This window comes from Meleagris gallopavo, chromosome 16 (assembly GCF_000146605.3).
Source record: "Meleagris gallopavo isolate NT-WF06-2002-E0010 breed Aviagen turkey brand Nicholas breeding stock chromosome 16, Turkey_5.1, whole genome shotgun sequence".
Taxonomy (NCBI): domain Eukaryota; kingdom Metazoa; phylum Chordata; class Aves; order Galliformes; family Phasianidae; genus Meleagris; species Meleagris gallopavo.
In genome coordinates this window covers 1,362,093-1,385,715 of record NC_015026.2, presented here as the reverse complement: position 1 = coordinate 1,385,715, position 23,623 = coordinate 1,362,093, and the positions used below count along the sequence as shown (strand labels likewise).

At 52.1% G+C, this 23,623-nt stretch overlaps 2 protein-coding genes across 4 annotated transcripts; one reads left to right on the top strand and one right to left on the bottom strand.

Annotated features, from left to right (window-relative positions):
• Positions 1-2,971: 2,971 nt before the first annotated feature.
• FAM234A (family with sequence similarity 234 member A) lies at positions 2,972-18,492 on the top strand. 2 transcript variants are annotated; one of them, XM_010719389.3, is made up of 13 exons: positions 2,991-3,101; positions 4,828-4,923; positions 4,997-5,305; positions 6,368-6,484; positions 6,783-6,965; positions 10,745-10,875; positions 12,970-13,099; positions 13,570-13,708; positions 14,104-14,244; positions 14,468-14,546; positions 14,979-15,131; positions 15,979-16,081; positions 16,212-18,492. In XM_010719389.3, the coding sequence occupies exons 3-13, from the start codon at positions 5,041-5,043 to the stop codon at positions 16,421-16,423; spliced, it is 1,653 nt and encodes a 550-aa protein (XP_010717691.1). In that variant the 5' UTR covers positions 2,991-3,101; positions 4,828-4,923; positions 4,997-5,040; the 3' UTR covers positions 16,424-18,492. The 2 variants fall into 2 exon arrangements, with proteins under 2 accessions (XP_010717690.1, XP_010717691.1); XM_010719388.3 differs by lacking the exon at positions 4,828-4,923 and having other exon boundaries at positions 2,972-3,101.
• A 1,287-nt stretch (positions 18,493-19,779) lies between these two features.
• RGS11 (regulator of G protein signaling 11) lies at positions 19,780-23,607 on the bottom strand. 2 transcript variants are annotated; one of them, XM_010719386.3, is made up of 16 exons: positions 23,476-23,607; positions 23,186-23,236; positions 23,004-23,110; positions 22,871-22,922; positions 22,734-22,792; positions 22,505-22,581; positions 22,336-22,417; positions 22,166-22,234; positions 21,694-21,723; positions 21,558-21,619; positions 21,258-21,371; positions 21,026-21,141; positions 20,539-20,626; positions 20,287-20,425; positions 20,146-20,228; positions 19,780-20,077 (listed from the first exon to the last, which is right to left on the bottom strand). In XM_010719386.3, exons 1-16 carry the CDS (start codon positions 23,570-23,572, stop codon positions 19,945-19,947), a joined length of 1,359 nt encoding a protein of 452 aa, XP_010717688.1. In that variant the 5' UTR covers positions 23,573-23,607; the 3' UTR covers positions 19,780-19,944. The 2 variants fall into 2 exon arrangements, with proteins under 2 accessions (XP_010717688.1, XP_010717689.1); XM_010719387.3 differs by having other exon boundaries at positions 21,694-21,717.
• Between the last annotated feature and the right edge of the window lie 16 nt (positions 23,608-23,623).

The following is a 23,623-nucleotide window of genomic DNA, read 5'->3' as shown; positions in this document are numbered from 1 at the left end:
GCCCGGGGAGCTGCAGCTAGAGCTGCTCGCGGTGCCCGGCCCTGATCCCGGGCTGGAAGCTGCGTGTCCCCGCAGGGCTGAGCGTGTCTGAGCCGTGTGGGCTGGGAGCCGTGGCTTCCCTCTGTGTGCGCTGTAAGACGGGGAAAGAAAAACGGATTCAATCCCGAGAGATGAAACAGGTCTCTCCTGGCAGTAGCTGATGGTGACAGCAGCAGGTGGAAGAAGGCCATTACTTCATGCCACCACGTGCCTTGCTTATCAGCAATGTGAGGGAACCGGTGGGCAGCAAGGAATGTGTGACCTGTGTGTTAATTGAGATCTGCGGAGCGAGCTCTCGACTTAAAAATGTCCTTTTTTTTTTTGTCTTTTCAATAAACATGCATGAAATGACTGCAGTGTGTTCTAAACAGCTTCCGTGCCTGGAGATCTCCCCTAATCTCTGAAATCTCTGGCAGCTCAGGGATGTTGCTGAGGCTCTGACGCAGGCTGGGAAGCCGATGGCTGCAGTGGGATGAGGCTGATCCCACAGGCTCGCATGGCTCACAAGGGATCTGCAGCAGTGGGTGAGGGTGGGTGGCTTTGATCCCGGGCTGCTGATAAACTGCTTGTGTTTCTGTTGCTTGGTTATTATCACTGACGTAACCCGTAATCGGTTCCGTGTGGCTTTGCAGTGTTGGTACTGCTTTTCATCAAAGAGAGTAGATTTCTGTCGGATATAACGAACTGATCTTTCATAATGAGGGTGGTGAGGCACTGCAGCAGGGTGCCCAGTGATGTGATTGATGCTTCATCCCTGGAGGCTTTCAAAGCAAGGCTGGATCAGGCCCTGAGCAACCTGACCTAGCTGTGCTGTCCCTGTGCACTGCAGTGGAGTCGAACCAGATGGCCTCCAGAGTCCCTTCCAACTCTGGGTTGCAGACTGCATCCTTACAAAGGCCATAAGGATCACAGGAGGTGCCCCAGAGCCAGAAGGGATGGTCAGTTTGTGGCAGCTCTGTGTGCACGCCGAGGCTGTGGCTTTGTCCAGAAAGAGTTATGGGCTGCAGATGACCCCGCAGGACTGTAAGCTTCAGAGTGCTCTGAGTTTATTCAGAGAGGAAAAATCTCAGTTGGGGAAAATCTTAAGTGTCAGTTCCTCTTGGCTGGGTGCTGATGTAAGTAGAACTGCACAAAAGGGACCCAGAAAGTGACGCATTGCCATTATGGAGCAGCAGGTGACTGCCCAGTGAGCTGCAGTGCTGCACACATCACACCGCAGTCAGCTGGTAGGAGGCAGCCACAGTGGGGATGTTGCATCTTATGCAGGGCAATGTTTGCGAGCTGTTTTGTCATCAGGGATTACAGGGTGGGGTTTCAACTATTCTGGCTGACGCAAATTTGAAACAAACAAACAAACCCCCAAAGCAAATGCTGTACTTGTGTTCCTAAAAGGACCAGTTATGATCTGACCCCAGCACTCTGTGAAAGATGTGAACACACTGAATGTCAAATCTAGGTATGATATATTGCTAGAAAATTTCCAGGAAGAAGCACTATCTTGTGAGACTAGTGCAATTAGGACGGTGCTTGGGCATTTTATGGGTGGAAAATGAGTTAAACCTTCCATGGCACCAATGCACTTAAATGGCTCCTGTCTCCATACATCCGACTTTGTGCAGTTCTCTGCACCAGCTGGCTGGTAATGATAGTTTGTCCCTTTGGTTTGGCTGCAGCTTGGCACGGGCAGCTTGCTGCACAAGTTGCACTGGTTTAATGCGGATCAAATCTGCAAAGCTTTGCTGTAGAAGAGGAGAGACAGTGCCCCGTGAAGGTGAGTTACACTGGAGAACCTGGAAGCAGCATCATTCTGTGGGACAGGAAAGGGGTTTATTTGGTTCCTCCTCTTGCTGGGCCGCAGGAGCAAGCAGCCTTCAGAGCTCAGAGAGTGCCTCACTGGTACTGCATGTAATTATTTGTAATTACCAGCTACGTCGTGTGCAGTCTGTAATTATTTCCTTTCCTAGGAATCCTTTTCATGGAATGTCTCAGGTGAGGCCTCCTGTCCCTGAGCGGAGCTGATGCTGGCCACCAGACCCAGCACACGCAGCAGTGTTAATGCTGCAGCAACAGGTGATCCTGGTGCTGTGTATTTCCTTGCAAGCTTCTGGGTGCATCAAAGCCCCCAGGGAAGTATTCTGTGCCCTCTACCAATGGGAGACAAAATGTCGGCTGCTAGAGGACAGAAAAGTCATCTGAAACGCACACTATCGTTTTCTGCTTGTCTCCAATTAAACCGATTAGCAGACTGCTTTGTTGCTCAGAGATCAGACTGTTTCATGTGCTGCCAGCACGTACTTTGGCACTGCGGGCAGTGGGATTTCCTGCATTGTTTGAACCCTCGTGGTCATTGTTCTGGCCCTCCATATGCTCTGGCAGGGGAGCGAAGGGCAGTGTTCAGATCCTGAAAGAAGAGAGAAAGGAACTGCTTTAAAGGCACGGAGAGCTCTTTGTAATCAGGGTCGCTGCTGCAATAGAAGGGGAATTGCTGGGGCTGGCAGTATAATTACTACTTTTTTTTTTCTTGTTCTCATCCCAGTCTGGATGACAGTGGTGTGGTTTGTGATGCCTCACAGAAGTGTGCCTTTGGAGTTAAGATGGTGCCCATATGGTCTGGGCAGAGAAGCAGCCCAGTCTCATTGCACACTGTTTGCAGGAAGAGTCACAGGTGCTGGAAGCACTTTGCTGTGCCCCAGCAGTTTTCTGGCTTCCAGCCTCATGGGCAGCAGTGTTTTAAGGGCTGCACTCAAGCTGTGACCCAGCAGCGTCACCGCAGTGCTGAGGAGGGTGAGCTGCTGCTCCCAGCTCAGTGCAGGGAGATCACCTCACCGACTCCTGCCCTCTTCCCCAGCACCACAATGGCAGAAGCTGCTGTTGCAGTAAATCATTTGCTCAGCTCATGGCTGTGGCCTCGTACCTTGACCCCGCTGATGGGCAGGCTCCCTGCGGTGCCTGCAAAGCGATGCTCTGCTCACTGCAGCCACTGCTTTCTCTGCTTCCCCACTCATCCTGCCACTGTGTGCTGCAGCAGGTTGGGATCCGACGGCCTCGAGGACTTCTCTCAGGTGCTGGGAAGGGCAGATGAGGTCCTCGGAGTGAGGGCTCTGGGGGAGGATACAGCTCCTACATTATTGATTTAATTGAATTTGCATGGTGTTGCGCAGCCTGGATTCAATTGCCTGGAGAGAGATCTTGTACTTGATGTGCTGTAGCAGAATAAATGCCAGAGTGCTTGAGTACGAACGCTTCATAGCTACAGCCCTGAGAGCCCAGTGCATGCAGCAGTTGGCTAGGGGTCTGACCCGGCCATCCCCTCCTGCTGTGCTGAGCTGTTTTTCCCCACTCCTTTGCTCCTTCCCTGTGCTCCATCCCACTGGGCTCGCTGTCTCTACGCCTGGATGCCTGTGTGAGCCGCCCTGGTGAGGCGAGGGTTTTTCCTGGAGTCGCTCCTTGCTGCTCTGTTTCCTCCTGGGATCTCTGCAGCCCTACAGCAGTGAGCCCTTCCTTGTTGGAGCTGAAAGCCCGAGGGCTCTGCACTCACACCGGTGCTGACTTGAAGTTCTTTTCTGCTGGGGAAGTCAGTTGTTGAGGTGGGAGATTTGGGACACGGCTGTCACAGTGCAGTCATGGAAAGTTGGCTGGGTTGTCATGTTTATTTGCTCAGATAGAACTTCTTATGACGTGGTCATGCAGCTTTTTCCAAGGCTGCTGGAATGCGGTGTTTGTTCTTCCTTCTGCTATTTTTTTTTAAAAGAAGCACTGTCCGAGAGAGGCCTGAAAACTGTGTATGGAGTGGTTTCTTATTGTTGTGGGCAATGCTACAGGCTTCTGAAACCAACGAGGGGCTTTCCCTTTTCCCTTTTAGAAGATAAATAGCACAGAACCCCTTTGTTGCTGTAACTGCAGCTCCCAGTACTGAGCTGGCAGAGCTTAAAATTTGCCACATGGAAATCACCAATGGCAATGTACGTGCCCCTGAGAGGGCAAGGAGTTCTTCGTCTGCTCATCCTCCTCTGTATTTTGTATTTGCCATTTCTCATTTACCACGGCCTCTTCTTTTGAGCATTTGGGCTGACCGGTGTGGGTTCGGGGCTGTGAATTTGGAATTCCAGGCTCCTGCAACAGGGAGCTGGTGGGGTGGGTGAGGATCTGCCCTTTGCAGGAGCCCAGCCCTGTCCTGCAGAGAGTTCTTTTGAGTCGAGCTGAAGAAAAGCAATTTGATGATTTGGAGGAAGGGGGGCATTTCGTTCATTGTAGATCATGACAGATAGCAGGAGAAACTACAGTAGCAGTTGTTAGCTCTTCTTCCACTGAGGTGGAATGAAATTTGCCCAGTTTTAGTCTAAATGCATGCATTCATTTTCCTACAAAGAGGAAAGTATTTGCTCTCCTGCCTGCTGTAGGGCTGGGCTCAGCACTCGTTGGGGATTGTGCTCAATAGCTTTGTTCTCCTCCTACACAGCAGAGTATGCTGGTGTTTGTTTCTCTCTCTCGTGTGCTCGTTGCACCAGGGCACATCTTTGTGCTGGGAAGTGAGGGCCATGAGTGTTTCCTTTCACCTGTCCCTCCTGGCAGCAGGCTGCCATCAGCAGGAGGTGGCAGAAGGCTTTTCAGCAAAGGGAGCTTTTGGTGCTCTTCATCAGGAGGACCTGCAGGAGCAGCCAGGCCATTCAGCATAGAACCCAGAGCCTGCTTTGTCCTTGCTCCGGGTCTAGCAGAGCTCACTGCCTCCTCTGAAGAAAAAAATGGTGCTGTTTCTGTGTCCCCATCTCTCCCTGCTGCTGTGTGTAGGAGACCTCCAGTGTCAGAGGTGCTTGGCACCCAGCTGTGTGACGACGGCACAGCGACCTGTCGCCTCCCATTAGATGTCTCCAGCATGAATATCAGGTAGTGACAGAACACTCGGTCATTTCTTGCCACGTTCCAAAATCTGCTTTAACTCTTCTTCCCGTTGTTGCAGGTGAAGGAGGAGAAGGGTGTCTGAATACCTATGAGTGAGCTGCAATGGATAACAAAGACTCAGAAGCTGAGATCCACCCTCTGAAGACAGAGGACGTGAAAGCTCAAGAGAACCATGAGAACTCTGTTGAGAGGAGAATTATCATCAAGCAGTCGTCGCAGCTGTCTCGGCTGTCCCGCTGGCGCACCGCCGCCTTCTTCGTCTCGCTATTTTTGTGTCTGATCATTGTGTTTGCCTTCTCCTTTATCATTCCTTGCCCAGAGAGGCCTGTTTCAGAGAGAACGTGGCTCCGAAACTATGACAGTGCAGGTGAGTTTGCTGTAGGAGAATAGTTACCTTGGGTCCCGTTCCCTTGTGGGTTATGAATTGGAATTGTTGAACTCTGCCTAAGGCTGATCTGGAGCTGGGCCTGCAGGGGTGCTGCTCTTGGGAGTGAGGGCTGTGAACACCTGACCTGGATAAGCAATGGCCCGTCATAATTGGAGTGGCCTTCCAGGAGGTGTTCACAGGATCTAACAGAGAAATTAAATGCTGCTCTGAAGCACTAATGAGCTCACAGACCAGTCTTACTTGGAAAATAATGGGGAAGGGTGCCTAGGAGTAAATCTGTGTTGCAATTGAGTCTGTGAAGTGCTCCCTTGAAGTTTGAACTTCGGTTTGGGGACCATTAGGCATCCTTTCCCTATCGGTGTGACTTTCCAGCTTTTCTCTGTGGCTAACAGGAAGGAGAGAAGAGCAATTGCATCTTGTTATTTTATTAGCTGCACAAAGTTACAGTTGTTTTAATCGGCTCTTTAACCTGGGAACTGCTCCTTGTTGACTCAGCATCCACTTCTGTCATTGCTTTCCTTTAATCTTGTGTGTGGTGATTGTGTGCTGGTTAAGCTGTAACTGCAGAGATAGTGCTCCCCACCAGGGACTGAACTTTAGGCTTTAATGCCTAAATCCAAAGTTCTGCTACTTTGAGATATATATGGCTGCTTTTAGCTGAAAGTGAGAAAGGTTATATATTTGGGGCTGTTTTGTTTTTCCCTGTATTTTGGGAATAGCAACGCCACCCCAGGACCAGAGTTGTTTTTTGTTAAACATAGTTCAAATTCTGGATGCCTGGCTATAAAAAGAGACAAATCCTCCAGGGGATGACAAATGAAAACAAATAATCCTTTGGCACTGGCTTCCAGTGCTTTAGTGCTCATGTAGATGCTTTTTTGTTTGTTTGTTTATTAATACAAAAGCCAGTTTGTCCTGATGTCGTGCAGTCAGAGCTGGAGGCAGTGAGTGGGTCTGTGGGAATGTGTGCTTTGCTGCAGCCAGATGTGCTGGTGGTTTAGGCAGTCCTCACCAGTGCCTGACTTCTGGTCTCTCTTACAGTGGCTTACCCGTTTCTTGCTATAGAAGATGTGAACGAGGACAAAGTGCAAGATGTCATCTTTGCTTTCAAAGCCAGCAATGGCAGCAGCAGCTTCAACAGCTCCTGTTTGGATGAAGGTAGCTGATTCTGAAACAGAATGCCTTGTAGTAAGGGCTGCTCCTTCTTTTAGTTAGGATTAATGGGGCTTCTGTGGCTGATGTCCTGAGGTGGGAGCCAGTGTTGGAGTAGTGCCCATAATGTCAGTTCTCCCCAGTGTTGTGAAGTTTGAAGCACTGAAATAAAGATAGGGGGGAAATACAGTGCTTCTGGGAGAGAAAACTGGGTTTGGGGAGGTCTGGAGCAAGGCACAGCACCTGGTGCAGTGTAGCAGATGTGGGCAGGGCTCACACTCCCTCTGCTGCTTCTTCTCTGCAGGTCTGCCTTCTCCATGTGCTTTCATCACTGCTGTGTCCGGCACGAATGGCAGAGTGCTCTGGGAGAGGCCTGCTGCCACGGAGCTGGAATGGATGCAGTGTGGCATCAAGCAGCTTGGAGGGACCCCGGGCTGCCTGCTGGTGGGGCAGCCGGTGTCACTGACTGCAGTTGACCAGCAGACAGGTGGGTGGCAGGCAGAATAACAGAACAGCACTACTTTCATTCCTCACCTTGTGGCTGTCACACCTTGGGAACATTGACGTGATATCACGATGTACGTGGACAATGTACACGGAGTGTTTATCATCTTAAAAACCTTGCCAGAGCCATTGGCTGGGCCCTTGAGAACTGCCTGTTCTCTGTTCCAAGGACTGGACTCCGTTGTGGTGTTTTGTGCCAGCTGCTGTATTATGAGAACAACTTTTCGACAACTTTTGAAACAGGAGAAGCAGGCAGCAGTTGTGAATGTTAGTTGATGCTCTTGTGGGCTGGGCACAAACCAGTGGTGTTTCTCAGTCGTTTGTGAACAAGCGTTAGGAGTGCCTGCAGTGGCAACAAGCATGGGAGTGACAGGGATTGGAGATCTGAAAGTCATCAGGGAGAGTGCACAGGAGAAGTATTCAGTGGTCTGTAGCCTGGGATTTTGCCTGAAAAAGGGAAGCCCTCTTCATTTCTGCCCCTGTAGATGAAGAGATTCTTCATCGTTTTGCCTAAAGCTGGGGGGAGGATAAAGAATGCCTGTGCTTCTGTAGGAACAAGTCTGTTGTGCCTTGAGCCTTCCTCTCTGAGGAAGACTGAGATACATTTCCATTTTGGGGGTTTCAAAGGCTGTAAACAATGTGTGCTCTCTCTTGGAAGCATGCATAGGATCATGTTCTCTGTATCTGATATTGCACCCCTTACGCCCTATTTTCCAAATACTGGGAGAGAGAAATAGCAAGAAATAAAGCTCTAAGAGATCTGAGGAAAAGCTATTGAAGCTTTTAATTTCCACTGTAGCTGGAACAGCACATGCACCCACAGTCAGCTGGAAAGCTTCTGCAATAACTGAGATAATTAGCACCATTTTCCTCATCAACAGGCTTTAGTACAGGTTATTTATAGACATTAATGAAGTAGTTGCTTTTAGGTCAAAGCGTGGAAAGGTGGCTGCTGAGCCAAAGCCTTGTAACTGAAGTCAGCCATAAAGAAACAGCACATGTACGTAGAGAAACAGCTGGGCTAAGCCACAAGTCGCAGGAACAGCCTGGTAGGAGAACATCCTGCAGATAAATTAAAAGCAAGAGGTGAAAAATTGCTTCTGATACAAAAATGAATACTCCAACAGTTGACATTTTTGGCACCTTTTTGCTGTGGCTCTAAGTAGGTCAAAAGCAGCTTCTTAGTGTAATTGGCTTTTGCTTTGGGTTAGGAGGACAGGTTGGAACAAAATACCAGGTTAAGTGTATTTCAAGTGGTGAAGTCTGACTTTCATCACGTTGTACTAAAACCAGTAGCCAGATCAGTCTTCAGCTGTTAATGATTCATCATCATGATGGGTTGGTGAGATTCCAGGGACTTCTGCCTTCAATCTCTGCCTGTAGGAAGGTTGAAGGAGGGGTAGGCTGGTTATCTCCGAGTGACTGATGTGGGATTGATAGTTAGTGTCTTTCTCAACTCAAATTGTCTTACATCTTGCTTTCTTTGTAGCCAGAATAAGTGACATGAGCAAACAAGAAGGAAGGCATAAGTATTTGTGTGCTTCTGTTTGTGTGGAACACTTAGCATTCCTGTGTGTGAAGGTAAAACAAGCAATCTGGAACACAGCTGTTCTAAACCAAACCAAAGGTGTGTGGAGTTGGGTGTTCTGCCTCTACCACGGCCAAAACCAGCATCCATAGGAAGAACAGGGGTGGGTGTGTGGTGGCACCTTCTGCCTTATCCTGTGTATGAGCCCTGGGAGTGGGTCTGGTGTCATTTCTTCAGTGGAAGAAATCATGAAATAAACCAAGGCTCTTCAGCCTGAAGAGTGTGTGACAAGGAGAAGTAAGTCTGTTTTGCTGCTTGTCACTCAAGACTTCACAAAGAATGATTGTTTCCCATCACAGTTCTTTGTTGCTCCAGTGGTTCTTTTATCTTTCTGCATATCTGCTGTGTGCAGAGGGCTGGGAACTCGAAGGTGTTCAGTAAACAAAGGGGCAAGGACATGGCAGAGAGGTCTGACAGTGCTCTGTACAAAAGACCTGCCTTCATCTCAGGCAGTGTGTGAGCTGCAGGCTGGGAAAGCACAGTGCTGGGATGTGCGTTCATCCAGAATGAAGCAAGCAATCCTCGTCCTTCCCTTTGCAGTTCCTTGGAGTGAGGGCTGCACCCAGCCACGGAAGTTTTGAAGTCCTCATTTTATTATTCCTTCCAGACCAAAACAAAACCCTTCACTCAGGCTGGATTTACCATCTAGGCACTTGTCTTGTTGGCTTACATTGCTGTGCTTTTGCTGTGATCCTGGACTGTGAGGGAGCATCACAGTGCTCTGCCTGTCTGCAGAACAGTCAGATCTCTCATTAACAGAGCAAGGTGGAGTTGGATTCACAGTTTGTGCTCCTTGGGGGCTGTGTTAGACCATGTAAGCTCCTTAATCCCTTTGTGTTGAAGCTGTCTCAATTACCACTACGAGTTTGTTAAATCAGACTTTTTCAAGGGAGTAAAACACCTTTATCTACAACTCTTTTCACTGTCTAACCAGCAAAGAATTGAGCATTAAGCATCAAAATACGAATTTCAGCAGCCCTATCTACTGATGGAGCTTTGGGCTATACTGAAGCCAGTTATTTATAGTTATAGTTTATATATTATTTATAGTTACAGGATATAATTATTTAAAACTTAAACGCTTTGTAGTTTTGGCTGCTTGGGCTTTTTTGTTTGCTTGCTTGTTTTTAGGGGTAGAATTGTTTGCCTTCCCCTTATTTCCCTGGGGGCATTTTTCTATTTCGTATCCCCTGTTATAACAACAAATCCACATGTTTTTGGTTTTTTTTCCCCAGTATTTCAGCAAAAGCTGTGGAGGAATCTCACTGGCAGTGCAGCCTGCCTTAAATGACTGCAGGCAGCGTGGGGCAGTCATTCCTTGGCCCTCAGTTCGACTGCCTACAAAAAACATGATTATTTTGCATTCCTGAACTGAGGATGGCTGCGTGGGATGCAGTTCAAAGGGGCTGGTCAAGGATTTCCCCTCAGAGCACCTAGTTAGGCACTTAAGTCTTCCTTAAAAAAGAAAAGGAAAAAGCACAAAGCCACAGCAGTCTCTCTTCTCAGCAAATACTGCTGCAAATTCCTCATGTCAGTGTCTGGAAAGTCGCCAGCAGCCCTGGGCAGAGTGCATCTGAGTGCAGCCAAAGCTGTGCTACCTGCATTGACAAGCAGCTGAGGGACAGAACTGTCTGAAGAGCTGTGCTCTTCCAGCCAGGGAGAGAGGAGGGGTGCGAGCTGAGCTGTGAGTGTGAGCTCCAGGAGCATCTGCAGGAGTCGGGTTGCAGTAAAACCTGCTGCTGGAAGTAGCCATGAGTGCTGTGATCAGAATTCACAGAATTCACTTCTTTGTGGTCTTCCAATGCCTGCACAAATTTAAGTACACAGAATCAAGTTTTTAGGTAGCTGGAAAGGATTTTCCGTGCAGTGAGCACAAAGGAAAATGTCTTAACCTGGGGCACTGAAAGCAAGCTGTTCTTTGTGCCTGGCTGATGGACAAGAGCCTTTATGCAGGCAGCTGCAATTGCTTCTCAGTAAGGGCTGGAATTGTGGATTCTGGGTCTCATTTGAAATGCAGAAATACCCCATGATGGCTTATAATTGTGGCTGCCTTGCAGCACAGATGGGCTGTCTACGAGTGACTGCTGCAAAGTGCTTTGAGGAACGAGAGTGTTTTAAAGCCTTTCAACCTGAAGTGCTTTTTAGTGAGCATTTCCCAATAACTTCTCTTCTAGGGGAAGTTCAGTGGAAACAGTCCGATGACTTTGGAGCTAATTATACTGTGCTGACTCCCTTGTCAGTGATTCCAGATGTGGATGGTGACGGAGTTCAGGACCTGATAATCTTTATTGCTACAGGAGATAAGGTATGTCACTGTGAAGCTACGTTAAGCCCCGTGACCAGACTGCAGGGCATGGCAGGAATGCTGTTTGTTTCAGCCCTGCAGATTGCAGAGGAAGTGCCCACAGGCCTCCGATGTCTGTGTTTGAGGGAGGTTCTTTCCCACCCTGCAGAAACGTACTCCCAAATCAATGCAAGTGTTCTATGGCTTAAGAAGAAAACCAGGCAGGAACCAGTCTCCCTTTTCAGTCTGTGTTCCTCCCAGGCTGTGTATGGAGAGCACCTAAGCAAGATGAGCTTGCAGTTTTCTATGACCATGCTCAGAGAAGTGGAAGTGAACAAACCCTGACAGGTTTGGCTCCTGGATCAAAGCGTGTCTGACAGCCAGTGCCTCTGTACAACCACTGGTCTTCCTGGTACCTTCCCTGGCTGTGCTTTGCCAGCTTTGCTCAGTTCTCTTCCTGCTGTCGCTGTGCTGATTAGTTCTGACTTGGGTTCACTTAGTGAAATTGCTGTTAGTTGCCATTTCTCTTTTCCAATATTGCTTTTCCCACTTCTTAGAAGGGAAAAAGTGAGGTAGCTAAAAATGTTTTCATCGCACATCCACATCCATAACTGAGTGATGTGCATCACCTGCATGTGCACCTGCATGCAGAAGTTGTAGTTTCCTTGTAGCAAGGCTCGTGGGAGGAACAGGGGCCATGTGTCCCCACACCAGAGCACTATAAGCAGATTGAGTTCTGCTTTCAGAGGCATTGTTGTTGCCAGAATCATCAGAAATTCTATCCTCTCTAACTCCTACATTTCTCTTCTGTTTCCTTTCCTCGCTGCTTTTCCTATCCCAGTTATCTCAAGACTTTTGATTTTCTAATCTTAGGCAGCCAGGACATGTTTGAAAGTAGTCTCTGTTCTGCTAAACTGCTGTACGATTTGTTTTCTGTTTAACCTTTCTGGTTGTTTTGGTATGAAACCCTTCCCTCCCTCCCTCCCTCCCTCCCTTGGGACTTGGCAGGCACTCTCTCAACTCAAGTAAAAGTACACTGTGCATTGAGAAAGGGCACAAACTGTGAGCAGCTTGAGGGCAGCTCTGCAGCTGGGAAAGGCAGTCTCTTCCAAAGGGAGATTCAGTCCTTAAAGTTCCTAACTTTGTTGCTGCCAAGAGCTGAAGTTGAATGTGACGTTGTACTCCTGCTTCCTGAAATAGCAAAGCACTGAGCAGTGTGTGGGGAATCCTCTGGGCAGTAGGGGTTTGGATGGGTTCCTGCTAAGTCTCACTGACCCTTACCTGCTGCAAGCTTCAGCACAAACACATCCTGGGAAATGAGATTTATTTCAGGATACCTGGCCTGTAGCACCTCACAGAAGTATGAAGCAGTGCCCTAAGTGAGGTTCTGTGTCTTCTCCCTGACTATATGAGTGCCATTGGTTGCTCCTGTCCTGGGGCAGCTGCACCAGCGCTTCCCAGTAAAGGTGAAGCTGTTCAGTAAGTGCTGGTGTGTGTACCCTCCCATATGAGAGGCTGGGAACAGCTGATGAACGTGCTGCTCTCCTCCCCAGCAAACTCTACCCCTTATTCACTTACCAGGCTCCCCAAAGTCACCTGAAGAGCAGCAGATTTTCTTTGCTCTCCTGTCAGTCCCGCTCAAGGAGGAGGGAAGCTCTGTTCTTGGCTGACTCAGCACCCCTACGAGATGCTGTTCCTCAGTCCTAGTGTGCCGTGCTTCCCCCAGATCACACCTCTTGCCCACTCTTAAGTTTCATCTTGACTCTACCCTTTTTTCTCTTGGGTGAAGTGTTGTGTGGATTCTGTTGCTCTGATCCCTGCACTGAGAGAACATAAAGAAACCTGGCAGCTTTTTTTTTATTTTTAGTCTCTGTGAACCCGCAACAGCTTTAGAAGGGTGGTTTTAGGGCACTAAAAATAGTAGCAGAGCTACTCTGTGGCAAGAACTTGGGTCCCCCTGCTTTTGGCAGGCCTGCAAGGACAGAAACAGCTGTGCTGGCTGGTCTGCACAGTGCTTCCTGCAGGCACTGTGAGAGAACACTGTGAGAACGCTGTATGCAGAGTGATGCAACTTTAACCTTTTTTTTGTTTGTTTTTAATCCCATCCCTGTGTAGATTAAGACCTTCATCCATTCAGGAAAAAATGGCAAACAGATCGGCTCCACTGGAAGCCTGGATGTGGATGGGGAAGCTCGTTATGTCATGCTGAGCCCAGGCTCCTCCCACTACTTCCTTTTCTATACAGGTACAGTCCTGTGTAGGACTTGAGTCTGAAAGAATGACTGTAACTGTGATGTGTTAATTATTGAAGAGTTGTTGGAAACAGTGTTTTACATTCTCAAATCTATGTCCTGTTTCATGCAGCGAAGGAGGTATTTGAGGTCAAGAGAAGGAGTGACTTCTGCTGAAACTGAAGTTCATTACATACTGTAGTAATTTCATGTTAGAAATGTTGAGAATGTAGATTTTAAACAGTCATTTACATAGCAAGTGATTCTGTGGAACTCATGGGTTGTGAACAGATAAGATGCTGAACGTTCAAAAGCAGGCTTCAGTCTCAAGATATTGCTACAGCTCTGAGATATAAGCCCTAAAAATGCAGTTCATTGTTCATCTGCCAGATCCACTTCAGACATGATCCGGAAATTTGTAGCACTCGGAGCAAAGCACAGGATAACTTTTCTCCCTCTTCCTTGCTCTTCTTTCTTTACACAGCCAACTCTCTTTATGCGTATTCCCTGAAAGATCTCTACAGTGCAGCAACTGGAATGGAAATTAAGCTTCCTGGCCTTGAGCAAGATCCTCAGTGGGAGAAGAACATCGACCACACCACGCACCGCCTGACCCCTCTCAGGTTTGGTATTGGATCTCATCTGCTGGTGGGTTGGAGGGTCCTGGTGTTCCTGCCTTTGTTCTGTCCTAACTGCCCATACCCTGGGGAGGGGGCTGGTGTTGGTGGCTTTGTCAGGATTTCACAGTAAAGGAAGGGAAGCAGGTTGGGATTTTGTATGTGAGTGCAATTGGAACATGACTTGTACCTCTGCCAACTCATCCAGTGTGTGGCATCTGCAGAACCTGGTGCTTCAGCTCCCAGCCCAGCTTGATTTTGTTAGGATGAGTTTCTGACTCTTACTGTGCAGGGGAAAAAAGCTTAAAAGGAGTCCCTCCTCTCCACCCCCCAAAACAAAGACCACAAAGAACCAACATTCCCAATCTAGAAAGCATAATCCATTTTCTGTTCCTGTTCAGCACTGGAGACATTCGTTACCTGGCAAAAATTCCTGGCAGATCGCGGGAGAACATCCTGGTTGTGAGCTCAGAGATGGCCATGCTGATCAGTGCACAAAATCTGCAGACATTGTGGACCCTCAACGTGTCCCATGTCATGAGGTAATGTTACCTAGGTGGGTTCTGTATGGCGTTCCCAGGTTCCCAGCAGCAGTGATCCTGGCAGATGCTATTTTTTATTTGAAACATAAAAGCCTGCGATGTAGCAGTTGAGTCTTTTATTAGGGTTTTTTTTTTTGTGAGGATAGAACTGCTCTGAAAGAACAGGGTATGCACAAGCTGTTAGGTTGTGTTGTGATCTGTCCTTTCTCCTCCTTTCTCTTAGTGAGCCACTGCTTGGTTACTACAAACCTGATGTTCTTGATGTTGTCCTTGAGAGTGAGATCGGACCCAACAGGAAAAAGGTTTGAAAGCTCTTCCTTTTAACTTCCTTTTTCTCTGCATGTCTCAGCTCAAGCAGACATTTTGTCGAGGACAGCTGGTATGATGTGCTGCCTCCAGCTGACTTTAGAAGGCTTTTGGCTGGGAAATGATCTCTTTTAAGAAGCTACTGAAGGCAGCCCAGACACTTTAATTCTCAGCAAGTGACTTCGATGACAGAGCTTTGAACCCCTTGAAATAACTTGCAAGACTTGTGACTTCACTCTAACGTGGTCCACCCCAGGTCTCACAGCTCTGTGATCAAGTAGAAGCTCAGCTTCAAGTGTCTCCTTGTCTTCCCATATGTCAGATACTTGCTCCTTTAGACAGTGTGGGATAGAGACAGCTGACTTGACCTCTTACTCGCGGCTCATAGAGCTCTTTGATACGCGTTCCTTTTCTTTCTTCCCTGCTAGGTTATGATTGTTGAGGGTGGATCTGGAGCAGTCCAATGGGATCTGAAGCTGAACTCTAGAGCAAAGAGCCCCAGGCCAGCCACACTTTCTACTGCTGATCATCGGTCCACCTTCCTCATCTGGGGTGAATACCAAGTAGCAGGAAATGAAACGGTGAGCAGCGCTGCTGAATGGCTGCTTTTTTCTAGACTCAGAGTCAGAATTGTCTGGAGCCAACCCATTTTCCCAGTGTCCACATTCAGTTCCGTGTGTTCCCCTAACTGCATCTTTCTGTGCAGTGTGGAGTGTCCACATGTCTCTGATCAAATCTGGTCTGCATGCAGCAGGCATGTGGTCTTGTCTGTACTAGGTCCTCACAGTGTCCGTGGCAGTGTCTCTGCTAACAGCTAGTGTGGCACCAGCAACATTCATCATCCTCAGCCTGGCTGCATAGAGAAAATGGACTTATTATCTGCATGAGCAAAGGCACTGGATTGCCCATAGCCTTCCCTCAGTGTGCTGCTGTATTTGAGTTGAGAGGCTGCTGGCTTAGTACCTCTGAATCTGCTGCTGTTTGACCTGGAGCCTCTGCAATCGTACTGCACGCAGTGATGTCTCTTGGCCACATTAATATCCTCTCTGTTCTCCAAGGCAGTGTCTGGTGGCCCTGATGTGTTTCTCAGCCGTGTGACAGAGCCCTGCTGGAGCAGTGGCTGGCAGTGTTAGTGACACTTTGCATCTTGGAGGATGCCTGAACACCAGCTGAACTTCCTGTGCTTTCCTTGCTGAATTTGTCAGCTTTGGGGCAAATCTGTCTCTTGCACACAGCAGACAGGCCTGTTGTTTGCAGGAAGGTCAGGCTGGGGAGTCAATAAAATGCCAGCGCTGGTGCTGGTGGCATCAGGCAGGATATGTTGGCCATGCTCAGATAACCGACTGGATGCACTCTGTTGAACATGAAATAATGGCCGAGCCTGGTATTTGGGATTACTGTGTTCTGAGCATGTCTTGTTGGTTACAGATGTCAGCAGCTCCTCTACAGAAGCTGTATCTTTTCCACCCTTCCTACACTAATGTCCTGTTGGAGCTCCGCAACAGCACAGATCAGATAATTGCCTTCAATGGTAAGTTCTCCCCCTTTGGCCCTCCAGCGAGGAGGTGCAGGAGGACACCTGCTGCTGCCTCCGGGATGCTGGGTGCGTGGTGTTGGGCTCAGACATCTTATGCTGGGCTGTTCCTTCTGCTCCGTTACAGCCACGCTGTTCGAGCGCAGCCGTCACGCCTGCTATGTGCTGTTGAGGGGGCCTCAACCCGGCGAGGAGCCTGGGCTGGTGTCCCTGATGAAGCGTAAGCTGAAGGAGGATGTCTCTGAGAGCAGGGTGATCTGGCTGAGCCAGGTGGCTGTGGACAGTGAGCAGTACATCCGTGACCGCCTTTACAGGATGCGGTTCCACAGCAGAGCGTGAGCTTGCCAGGAGACCAGGGGAGTCTGCAGGCTGCCTCTCCTCTGCAGCAGTGCTCTTAGCAAACCCAGATCGTGGATTCAAATGGGAAGCTGCCTTTCTCGATCCGCAAACCAAAGCATGGCTGGCAGGGAAGCACCCCCACTGCCTGGATATTCCCAGGATGAGGGAGCAGCTGCCAGTGCATCCACTGTCAGAGCTGATGGGACTTCAGTGCTTGGCCACCACTGAAGTGTCGTGAGCTCAGGGATGAGGGCTTTCCCCTTCATCTTTTTGTGCCCACAGAACTGTGCTGGCTCAGTCTGTAGATGGAGGAAAACGTGCTCTCTGGGGATGCCTGCACTGATTGTTTCTTGGGTGCTTGCATGAGAAGTGGAGCTTCTGTGTGTGGTGTTAGGTTTCCTTTCTGAGTCAGCTCTCCTGGCTGCCGGAGAGGTGCTTGGCTGCCGGCTGATTCCCAGTTACACTCTCCTCAATTTGGGCCCCTGCTTCAGTAGTGGGTATGTGTAGTGCTGGACTCAGCCTTGTGAATGGGCTAGGTCTTACCTGGGCCAGCAGAACGCAGATTGAAGTGTCATTCTACTTAGAAAATGACCTTTTCTCCTAAGAACAGCCCTGTGTGCCTCCCCCTGCAGTCACAAGCCTACCTGTGTTTTCTATGCTACTTGCTTTCCAGCCAGGCTGTGCAGTACTGGTGTCACCAAAAGGGAGCTGGTCTCCTACCTGACTTATGCACCAACATTCCCCTCACCTCGTTGTGTTTATAGGGGATATGAAAACCAGCCTAGGCTGACTGGTCCCCGCGGGTATGGACACCACCTCTCCTCTTGGTTTCAAGGTGCAAGGGGATCTAGGCCATTTTTTACCAGTGGAATTGCACTTTAACCTTTCCTGGGAGCTTGGCTTGCTGTTCCTGGGAGTCCTGTTCCCAAGTGGCAATGCCAGCTGTCCTGCAAATGCTCCTGCAACCTTACAGCTGCTGTGGTGCCCATCTGAGTATGGTCTCCTGTGCCAGGAGGTGGGCGTGTTGCAAGACAGACATGAGCCACTTGGTGAAACTACAGGAGCTATTTTTGCAGCGCAGCTCCATGGAGAGCTCTGTGCTGCCTCCTTGCCCCGGGTTGAAGTGATGCTGGGTGAGGAACTCCGGGTTGTTGGCTCTCAGGGGCCAGCCTGGTGTCCCCAGAGAGAGAGTGGGTTGCTGTGTGGAGGCGACGTCTCACTTGGAGGCTTCTTCATTGTGAGGTGTATGCCCTGGTGGGCACCAGTGCAGGCTGCAGAAGCAATGTGCAAAGCCTGGAAAAGATTTTGAGTAGGCTCCCTGGTCCTGAAAACTGCTGTCCCTGCACCAGCTGCACTGAGACACAACCACTGTTCATACACTGGTGTCCATTTGTTTGCTGAGAAGAAGGTGGGCAGAAAACACACAGCTTAGCGTGATGGAGTTTGCACCCTTAGAAACATCTCTGTTTAGTGCTTGGAGTGGGCACCTGTTGCTGCTCTCAGGTGGTTCTGGAGCTGCCTGAAGGATGCGCCTTCAGGCCCAGGGCTGAGTGCTGCAGGTCGTGTCCCACTGCAATTCTGTGGGTGTGAGCAACGTACCTGGGCTGTACTCTCATGGTAATGACACTGTCCTTCATCCTCAGCTCTCAAATCAGACCTGACTTTTCCAGTCGGTAACACTGAACGTCCCTTAGGAGTGCTGGGTTTTCAGTTCTGGGGGTCTTTTCTGGCTTTAAGTTGTCCATTTGTGTTTCCAAATACTTTGGAGACCCAGAGTTCCCTGTGGCAGCTCAACTAAATGAATCAGTGCCAAACCAGCACCTTCTTAACGAGTCCTTTTTCCAGCTTCTTTCCCTGTGTAATTGTTTTCTGCAGTATTTAATGAATGACTTCGTGCCTTGATTCAATAACTCAGATGGGTGATGATGGCATTATATCACTGTGTTATGCATTAGTGTGTTTTTTAACACTAAGGCTGTTGGGTTCTTTAACTTATTGCAAATTGTGCTGTACAGGACTTGGTCTAACTCTGATGGTTTCAATAAATCCTCTTTTGCATTGTTTGTAAATGGTGCCCTGCTTCTGTTCTTGCTGCTAACGAGCAGCCGACGTTATGCAAGAATGGAGTGTGACTTCCCTAGGGCAGAAAACCCCTTCTTTGGGAGGGACCCGGTGTCCTGGTGATGCTCCCCTGCTTGCAGTTTGTCTTTGCCCTGCGGAGGTGGGTGCCTGCCTCTCCCCTTTGTTCTGGTGGTCACGCTTACCCTGAGCACGGCGTAACCCCGGGGAGCAGCTGGGATGTGCCAGACCAGCCAGCCGTGCTGGTGTCAGGCCAGAGGTGAGCAGGAAGAGCGTGAGCTGATACTGAAGCGGTTGCTCCTCCTTTCTGGCAGAGAGGAGCATTGTGCTGCAGGGAAAAAAAGGGCCACTTGGCCCCTTAGGGCCACTGCAGAGGGGTCCTTGCAAATGTGCACCTCTGGGGTGGCACTGCAGACCCCTGGCTCTCCTGCTGCAGCAGTGTGGATGCTGGACCCTGCAAAAGCAGTTAGGTAACAGAGCTGGGCTGGCCTGTCCCTTCCCCCTGCCTGGGACTCGCTGACCTGCTTTTACACCCCAGATTCCTGCTGCAGTCCATCAGCATGAAAATCTCTCTCCAGGGCTTGGATTTGGATCAAGCCAGAGGAAGCCGTGCAGCACGCGGTGTCTCCTGGAGCGTGGCACCATCTGTCACTGCCCCATGGCTGCCAGCACTGAGGTCCCAGGTTCCATCCCACCACTGAGGCTCCTGCAGCTTCCCCAGCACCTCACCCCAGGGCCTTTGTATGCCCTAGCACCAAGCTGAGCCGTGAGCAGCCACGTCGTGATAGGGCTACATCAGCAGCAGGGGAGGGTTCCTGATCCCACACATCTGCACGGTTTTGCAGGCTGGCCCCTCCTTGGTCCTTAATGGGCTGGGGATGACCCCACGCTGCCCTGTGGTTGTGCTCAGCTCTGAGGCTGAGTGCCAGAGGGCACGAGCCTGCCTCATGTTTATATAATGGCCACTATTAATCCCCCACAGCTGGGGCTCAGCTCTGGGAAAGAGAATAATCCTGCGTGAGATCCTCGGGCTCTGCTCAGATTAAGGGGTGGCGGGCAGGCAGAGCAGCTCGGCTGCCAGCCACCATCCCCGCCTGCCCCTGCCAGCCCAGGGGCCTCTGCATCCCTCGCTTGTTGCCATCCCACTGCTCCCAGCTCCAGGTGCCTGCTGCACGCTGGGGATGCACGCTGCTGGAGGTGCGTGCAGGGCTGCAGGGATCCCTCCTGCACTCCCGTGTCACCCCTTGCTCAACACCGTGAAAGCCACAGCGCTTTCCCCACGGAATCCTTTATTTCTGCATGTGTTGTGTTTGCCCCATGGGACAGGCCGGGTGCCAGCTCCCTCTGGGGTAGGAAGGATCTGGGGGCAGCGAGCGGGGTCTGCAGGGGATGTATGGCTTCTCTCCTTCAGTGCTACTGCGGGCAGGGTGCCGCGGCAGGGCCTAGCTCTCCTCCTCGGGCACAGCTGCGGGACTCCTGCTCTTCTCCTCGCCCTTGGCCTCGGTGTCAGCGGCAGGCAGGAGCAGAGCAGGGCTGGGGCTGGAGTGCCGCTGCTTGCGCATGAAAGGGAACACCCTGCAGGGAGAGCCGGGCTGAGCACCGCGGGGACCCTCAGCACCAGGGGGCCCCAGCACTGCCCTCACCGCTTCTTGGTTTCCGGAGGGATGACGGCCTCTGCCAGCAGGTTCCTGTAGAGCTCCGACTTGAGGAAGCGTGGGTAGGAGTCCTGGGGGAGCGGAGCATCAGGCCAAGGCTGAACCCAGCACTGCCCGCCCCGTACCCACCTTCTTCATCAGCATGTAGATGTGCATCTGTGCGTCGTCCATCACGTAGCGGTGGGGCGTCTTGATGCCCTCCAGCGTCCGCTCCATGGTTTTGCTGTCGATGTTCACCCAGCGCGTGGCTCCGGGAGCCAGGAACTGCCTGAGGATCGATACCAGGTGACTGGCACCCAGCCTGGCCCGGCCCCACGCTGGGATGGAGGGCTGGGATGGCCTCATCCCGAGGACCCGGCCCTGCCGCCGCATGGCACTCACTGGTAGATGGAGTCCACGATCTCATTGATGCGGGACTGCTCCCCATAGCGCAGCTCCTCGCACGCCTCCCAGAAGCTCAGATTCTCAGCTGGGGAAGGGGATGCAGTGTTGAGGAGGAGGACATGATGTCGGGATGGGGACATGGCACCGAGGAGGAGGATGTGGTGTTGGAGAGGATAGATGGTGTTGGGGAGAGGATGTGGTGTTCAGATGTGGTGGTGGCGTTGGGGAAGGAACGTGATTTTGGAAGGAGAACATGGTGTAGGGATGGGAGGTGATGCTGGGGAAGGGATGTGGTGTTGGATGGGGAGGTGGCGTTGGGGAAGGGACGTGGTGTTGGAATGGGGACATGATGTTTGGGAAGCCATGGTGCTGGACACCACCCATGGGCAAAACCCTCCTCAGGTCCCAGCAGGGCCCAACAGCAAGGCAAAGCCGCACAGCATGGAGGCAGTTGGTGTGAGATGCAGCAGCAGGGCTCACTCACCACTAAACTCCTTCTTGAGGAACTCGAGGAGCTGTGCACGGCCCAGTGGGTCCATCAGGAGCTCACTGAAGTTGAAGCCCCAGCGCTCCACCCGCAGCTTCGTGGGGGTCATCACCCTGTGGGCAGCGTGCAGGAAGGGCTGGGGGCTGCAGGCATGGCCCCCAAACAGCAGGGCCACTTCTGTCCTCTCCCTGCAGCCGTCCCGGGGCTGGTGGCCCCCAGGGGTGCTTACGTGGGGGCATTCATGGCCCAGTAGGTGGTGTCGTCGGTGATCCAGGGGTTGCTGGGTAGGCAGCCTGACATGATGGGGTCGTGGGGCACGTACTGCTCGTTGAACTTGAGGTACCTGTGGGGAGTGGTGGCTGGGGGGCTGGGCCACATCTCGCTGTCCACCATGGCCCTGACTCTCGGGGATGCACGGGGGCAGCACGGGAAGGGGTGAATCTTGGGATCTGCAATGGCCTTGGCTCTGCCCATCAGCGTTGGACATGTGCTGAGGGGGGCTGCCAGCCCACTGCAGGACGGAGCTCACCCTTCGAGGCAGATGGATGATTTCACCCTGGTCCTGGCCATGGCCTTCCTGCAGTACTCGATCTGGGCCAGCCATGGGCACACGTCAGGGCCCTGCACCATGCAGCAGCCCCACGGCTACCCCATGCTCCACTCACCTCCCGCTTGTAGTAGTCCATGTTCTTGGCCTGGAAGAGATGTGAAGGGCTGGGTGAGGGCTCAAGAGTTCTCTATGTATCCCTTGTGCCAGGGGGATGCCTCCCCCTACCTCCACCCCGCTGACACATCCCAGCATGAACCCGACCTCCTGCCCCCTGCAGCATGGCAGCGGCCCTGGGCTGGAGACACTTACGTGGACAGATGACATGGCACACGGAGGAGAGAAGAGAAAACACAGCAGTTAGAAAGGAGGGCTGGTGGCTGCGGGGCACAGGGTACCACAGTGCACAAACAGGGCAGCTGCAGGGATTAGAGCATCGGCACAGATGGCAGTGGGTGCACGGGCAAACACAGCCCTCCCTGCTTAGCCATGGCAGTAGGGGCAATGGGGCACAAGGACATTAGCAGGGCTAGCGAGGTCACCGTGCAGAGTGGGACGTGGGGCAGCCCCGTGGGCCCAGCCCTGCTCACCAGCTGCACGCGGGTGGTGTGGCAGTTCCTGCGCTCGGGGCCCTGCTCCAGCACGTTGGGAGCTCCCGGCTGCAACGAGAGCGATGTGCTGGAGGACTCCAAACACACCCAGCCAGCTGTGCCCAGACCGCACAGTGCCACCAACGGTGTCCCTCCCAGCCTGTCCTCACCGGGGGCCGGTTGACGAGCCAGTAGGCCTGCTCCTGGCAGTCGATGACAATGCGGTCACCCTTCCGCCGCTGCTTGGCTGCCCTGTTTGTGCAGAAGTGGGGGTTTGGCAGCTGGAGGCCGCCCCATCCCCGCTGCCCACTGCCATCTCCATCATGTCCTCACGCTCACCGCAGCTGCTCCCGCGCCTGCATGACTACGAAGTCCCACGTGTGGTTGATCCTCTTGTGCAGGAGGTTGTAGTTGTCCTGGGGAGCAGCAGCCAGGTGGGCACGGCGTGGGACCCGCACCCTTGCCCAGCCCTGGGTCCTATTGCTGCTCCAGCACGGGGGCAGCAGCCTTATTGCACCCCCACGCCAGGCGAGCTGAGGCCCCACAGCTCATCCCATGCACCGCTCACCTTCTCATGCTCGATCAGGTCGCCCTGCTTGCGGATGTTCTTCTTGGCCAGGTAAATGGCTGCAGAGGAACAGAGCCGCTCAGAGGGGCTGGGGCCCACTGTGGTCTGTGTGGTCTGTGGGGTAGGTGGGCACCTACCATAATCCAGCTCGGTGGCTGGCCACTTGGTGCTGGTCCAGAAGTACGGAGTCTAAGGGGAGAGGGGCTGGGCTGAGCGGCACTGGGGTGCTGTGAGGTTGGTGCCAGGCCCCTGAATGCAGAGGGCACCCACCTGGAAGCGGTACGGCGACTCATCAGCACGCAGCACCAGGCTGCGGGGGTCCCGGAGCGGGTAGATGTAGCCGTGCCTCACGATCAGGTTGCCGAGGTGCAGCGACTCTGGGTGGGGGCAGCGGGGGCTGCTGGGCGGCTCTGCGACCTGCCGGGACCCCCCGCCCCGCACCGGGCACTCACCCTCCTCCGAGATGCCGTACTTCTGGATGAGCCACTCCACGATGTCGTTCCCTGAGGATCGTGGCAGCGCTATGGTGCGATGCGGTGCCCCGGTCCCAGGGGGCACGCGGGGTTACGGGGCACAGCCGCCCGCCCCAGGGAGGGCTCAGCCAACGCGGCATCGCTCCCAGCTGCAGTTCTGAGCACATTTCTGAGTGCCGGGAGCCGCCCGCTGTGCCGTGCCACCCGAGGCCGTTCCCGTGCACCGCTCCCCTCCCCACCGCCGCATCGCCCCGGGCGCGATAGCCCACCTGTCATGGCATGGGGGATGATGGTGATGAGCAGCCTCTGGTTCCTCATCTTGATGCCCATGTCCGGGTCCTGCATGCTGACGATCATCCGCTCCATCTGCGGGGCACCGGCCGCGCTCAGCCCCACGGCGGAGAGAGCGGGGGCACG

Excerpts from the sequence above, each read along its gene's own strand:
- FAM234A (XM_010719388.3), top strand. The coding sequence starts at position 5,041 with ATGGATAACAAAGACTCAGAAGCTGAGATCCACCCTCTGAAGACAGAG. Across the intron at positions 6,966-10,744 it reads TGCAGTTGACCAGCAGACAG|GGGAAGTTCAGTGGAAACAG; the intron begins GTGGGTGGCAGG and ends CTTCTCTTCTAG. Across the intron at positions 16,082-16,211 it reads TCAGATAATTGCCTTCAATG|CCACGCTGTTCGAGCGCAGC; the intron begins GTAAGTTCTCCC and ends GCTCCGTTACAG.
- RGS11 (XM_010719386.3), bottom strand. The coding sequence starts at position 23,572 with ATGGAGCGGATGATCGTCAGCATGCAGGACCCGGACATGGGCATCAAG. Across the intron at positions 20,229-20,286 it reads TCTACATGCTGATGAAGAAG|GACTCCTACCCACGCTTCCT; the intron begins GTGGGTACGGGG and ends CCGCTCCCCCAG. Across the intron at positions 20,078-20,145 it reads CCTCCGGAAACCAAGAAGCG|GGTGTTCCCTTTCATGCGCA; the intron begins GTGAGGGCAGTG and ends CTCTCCCTGCAG.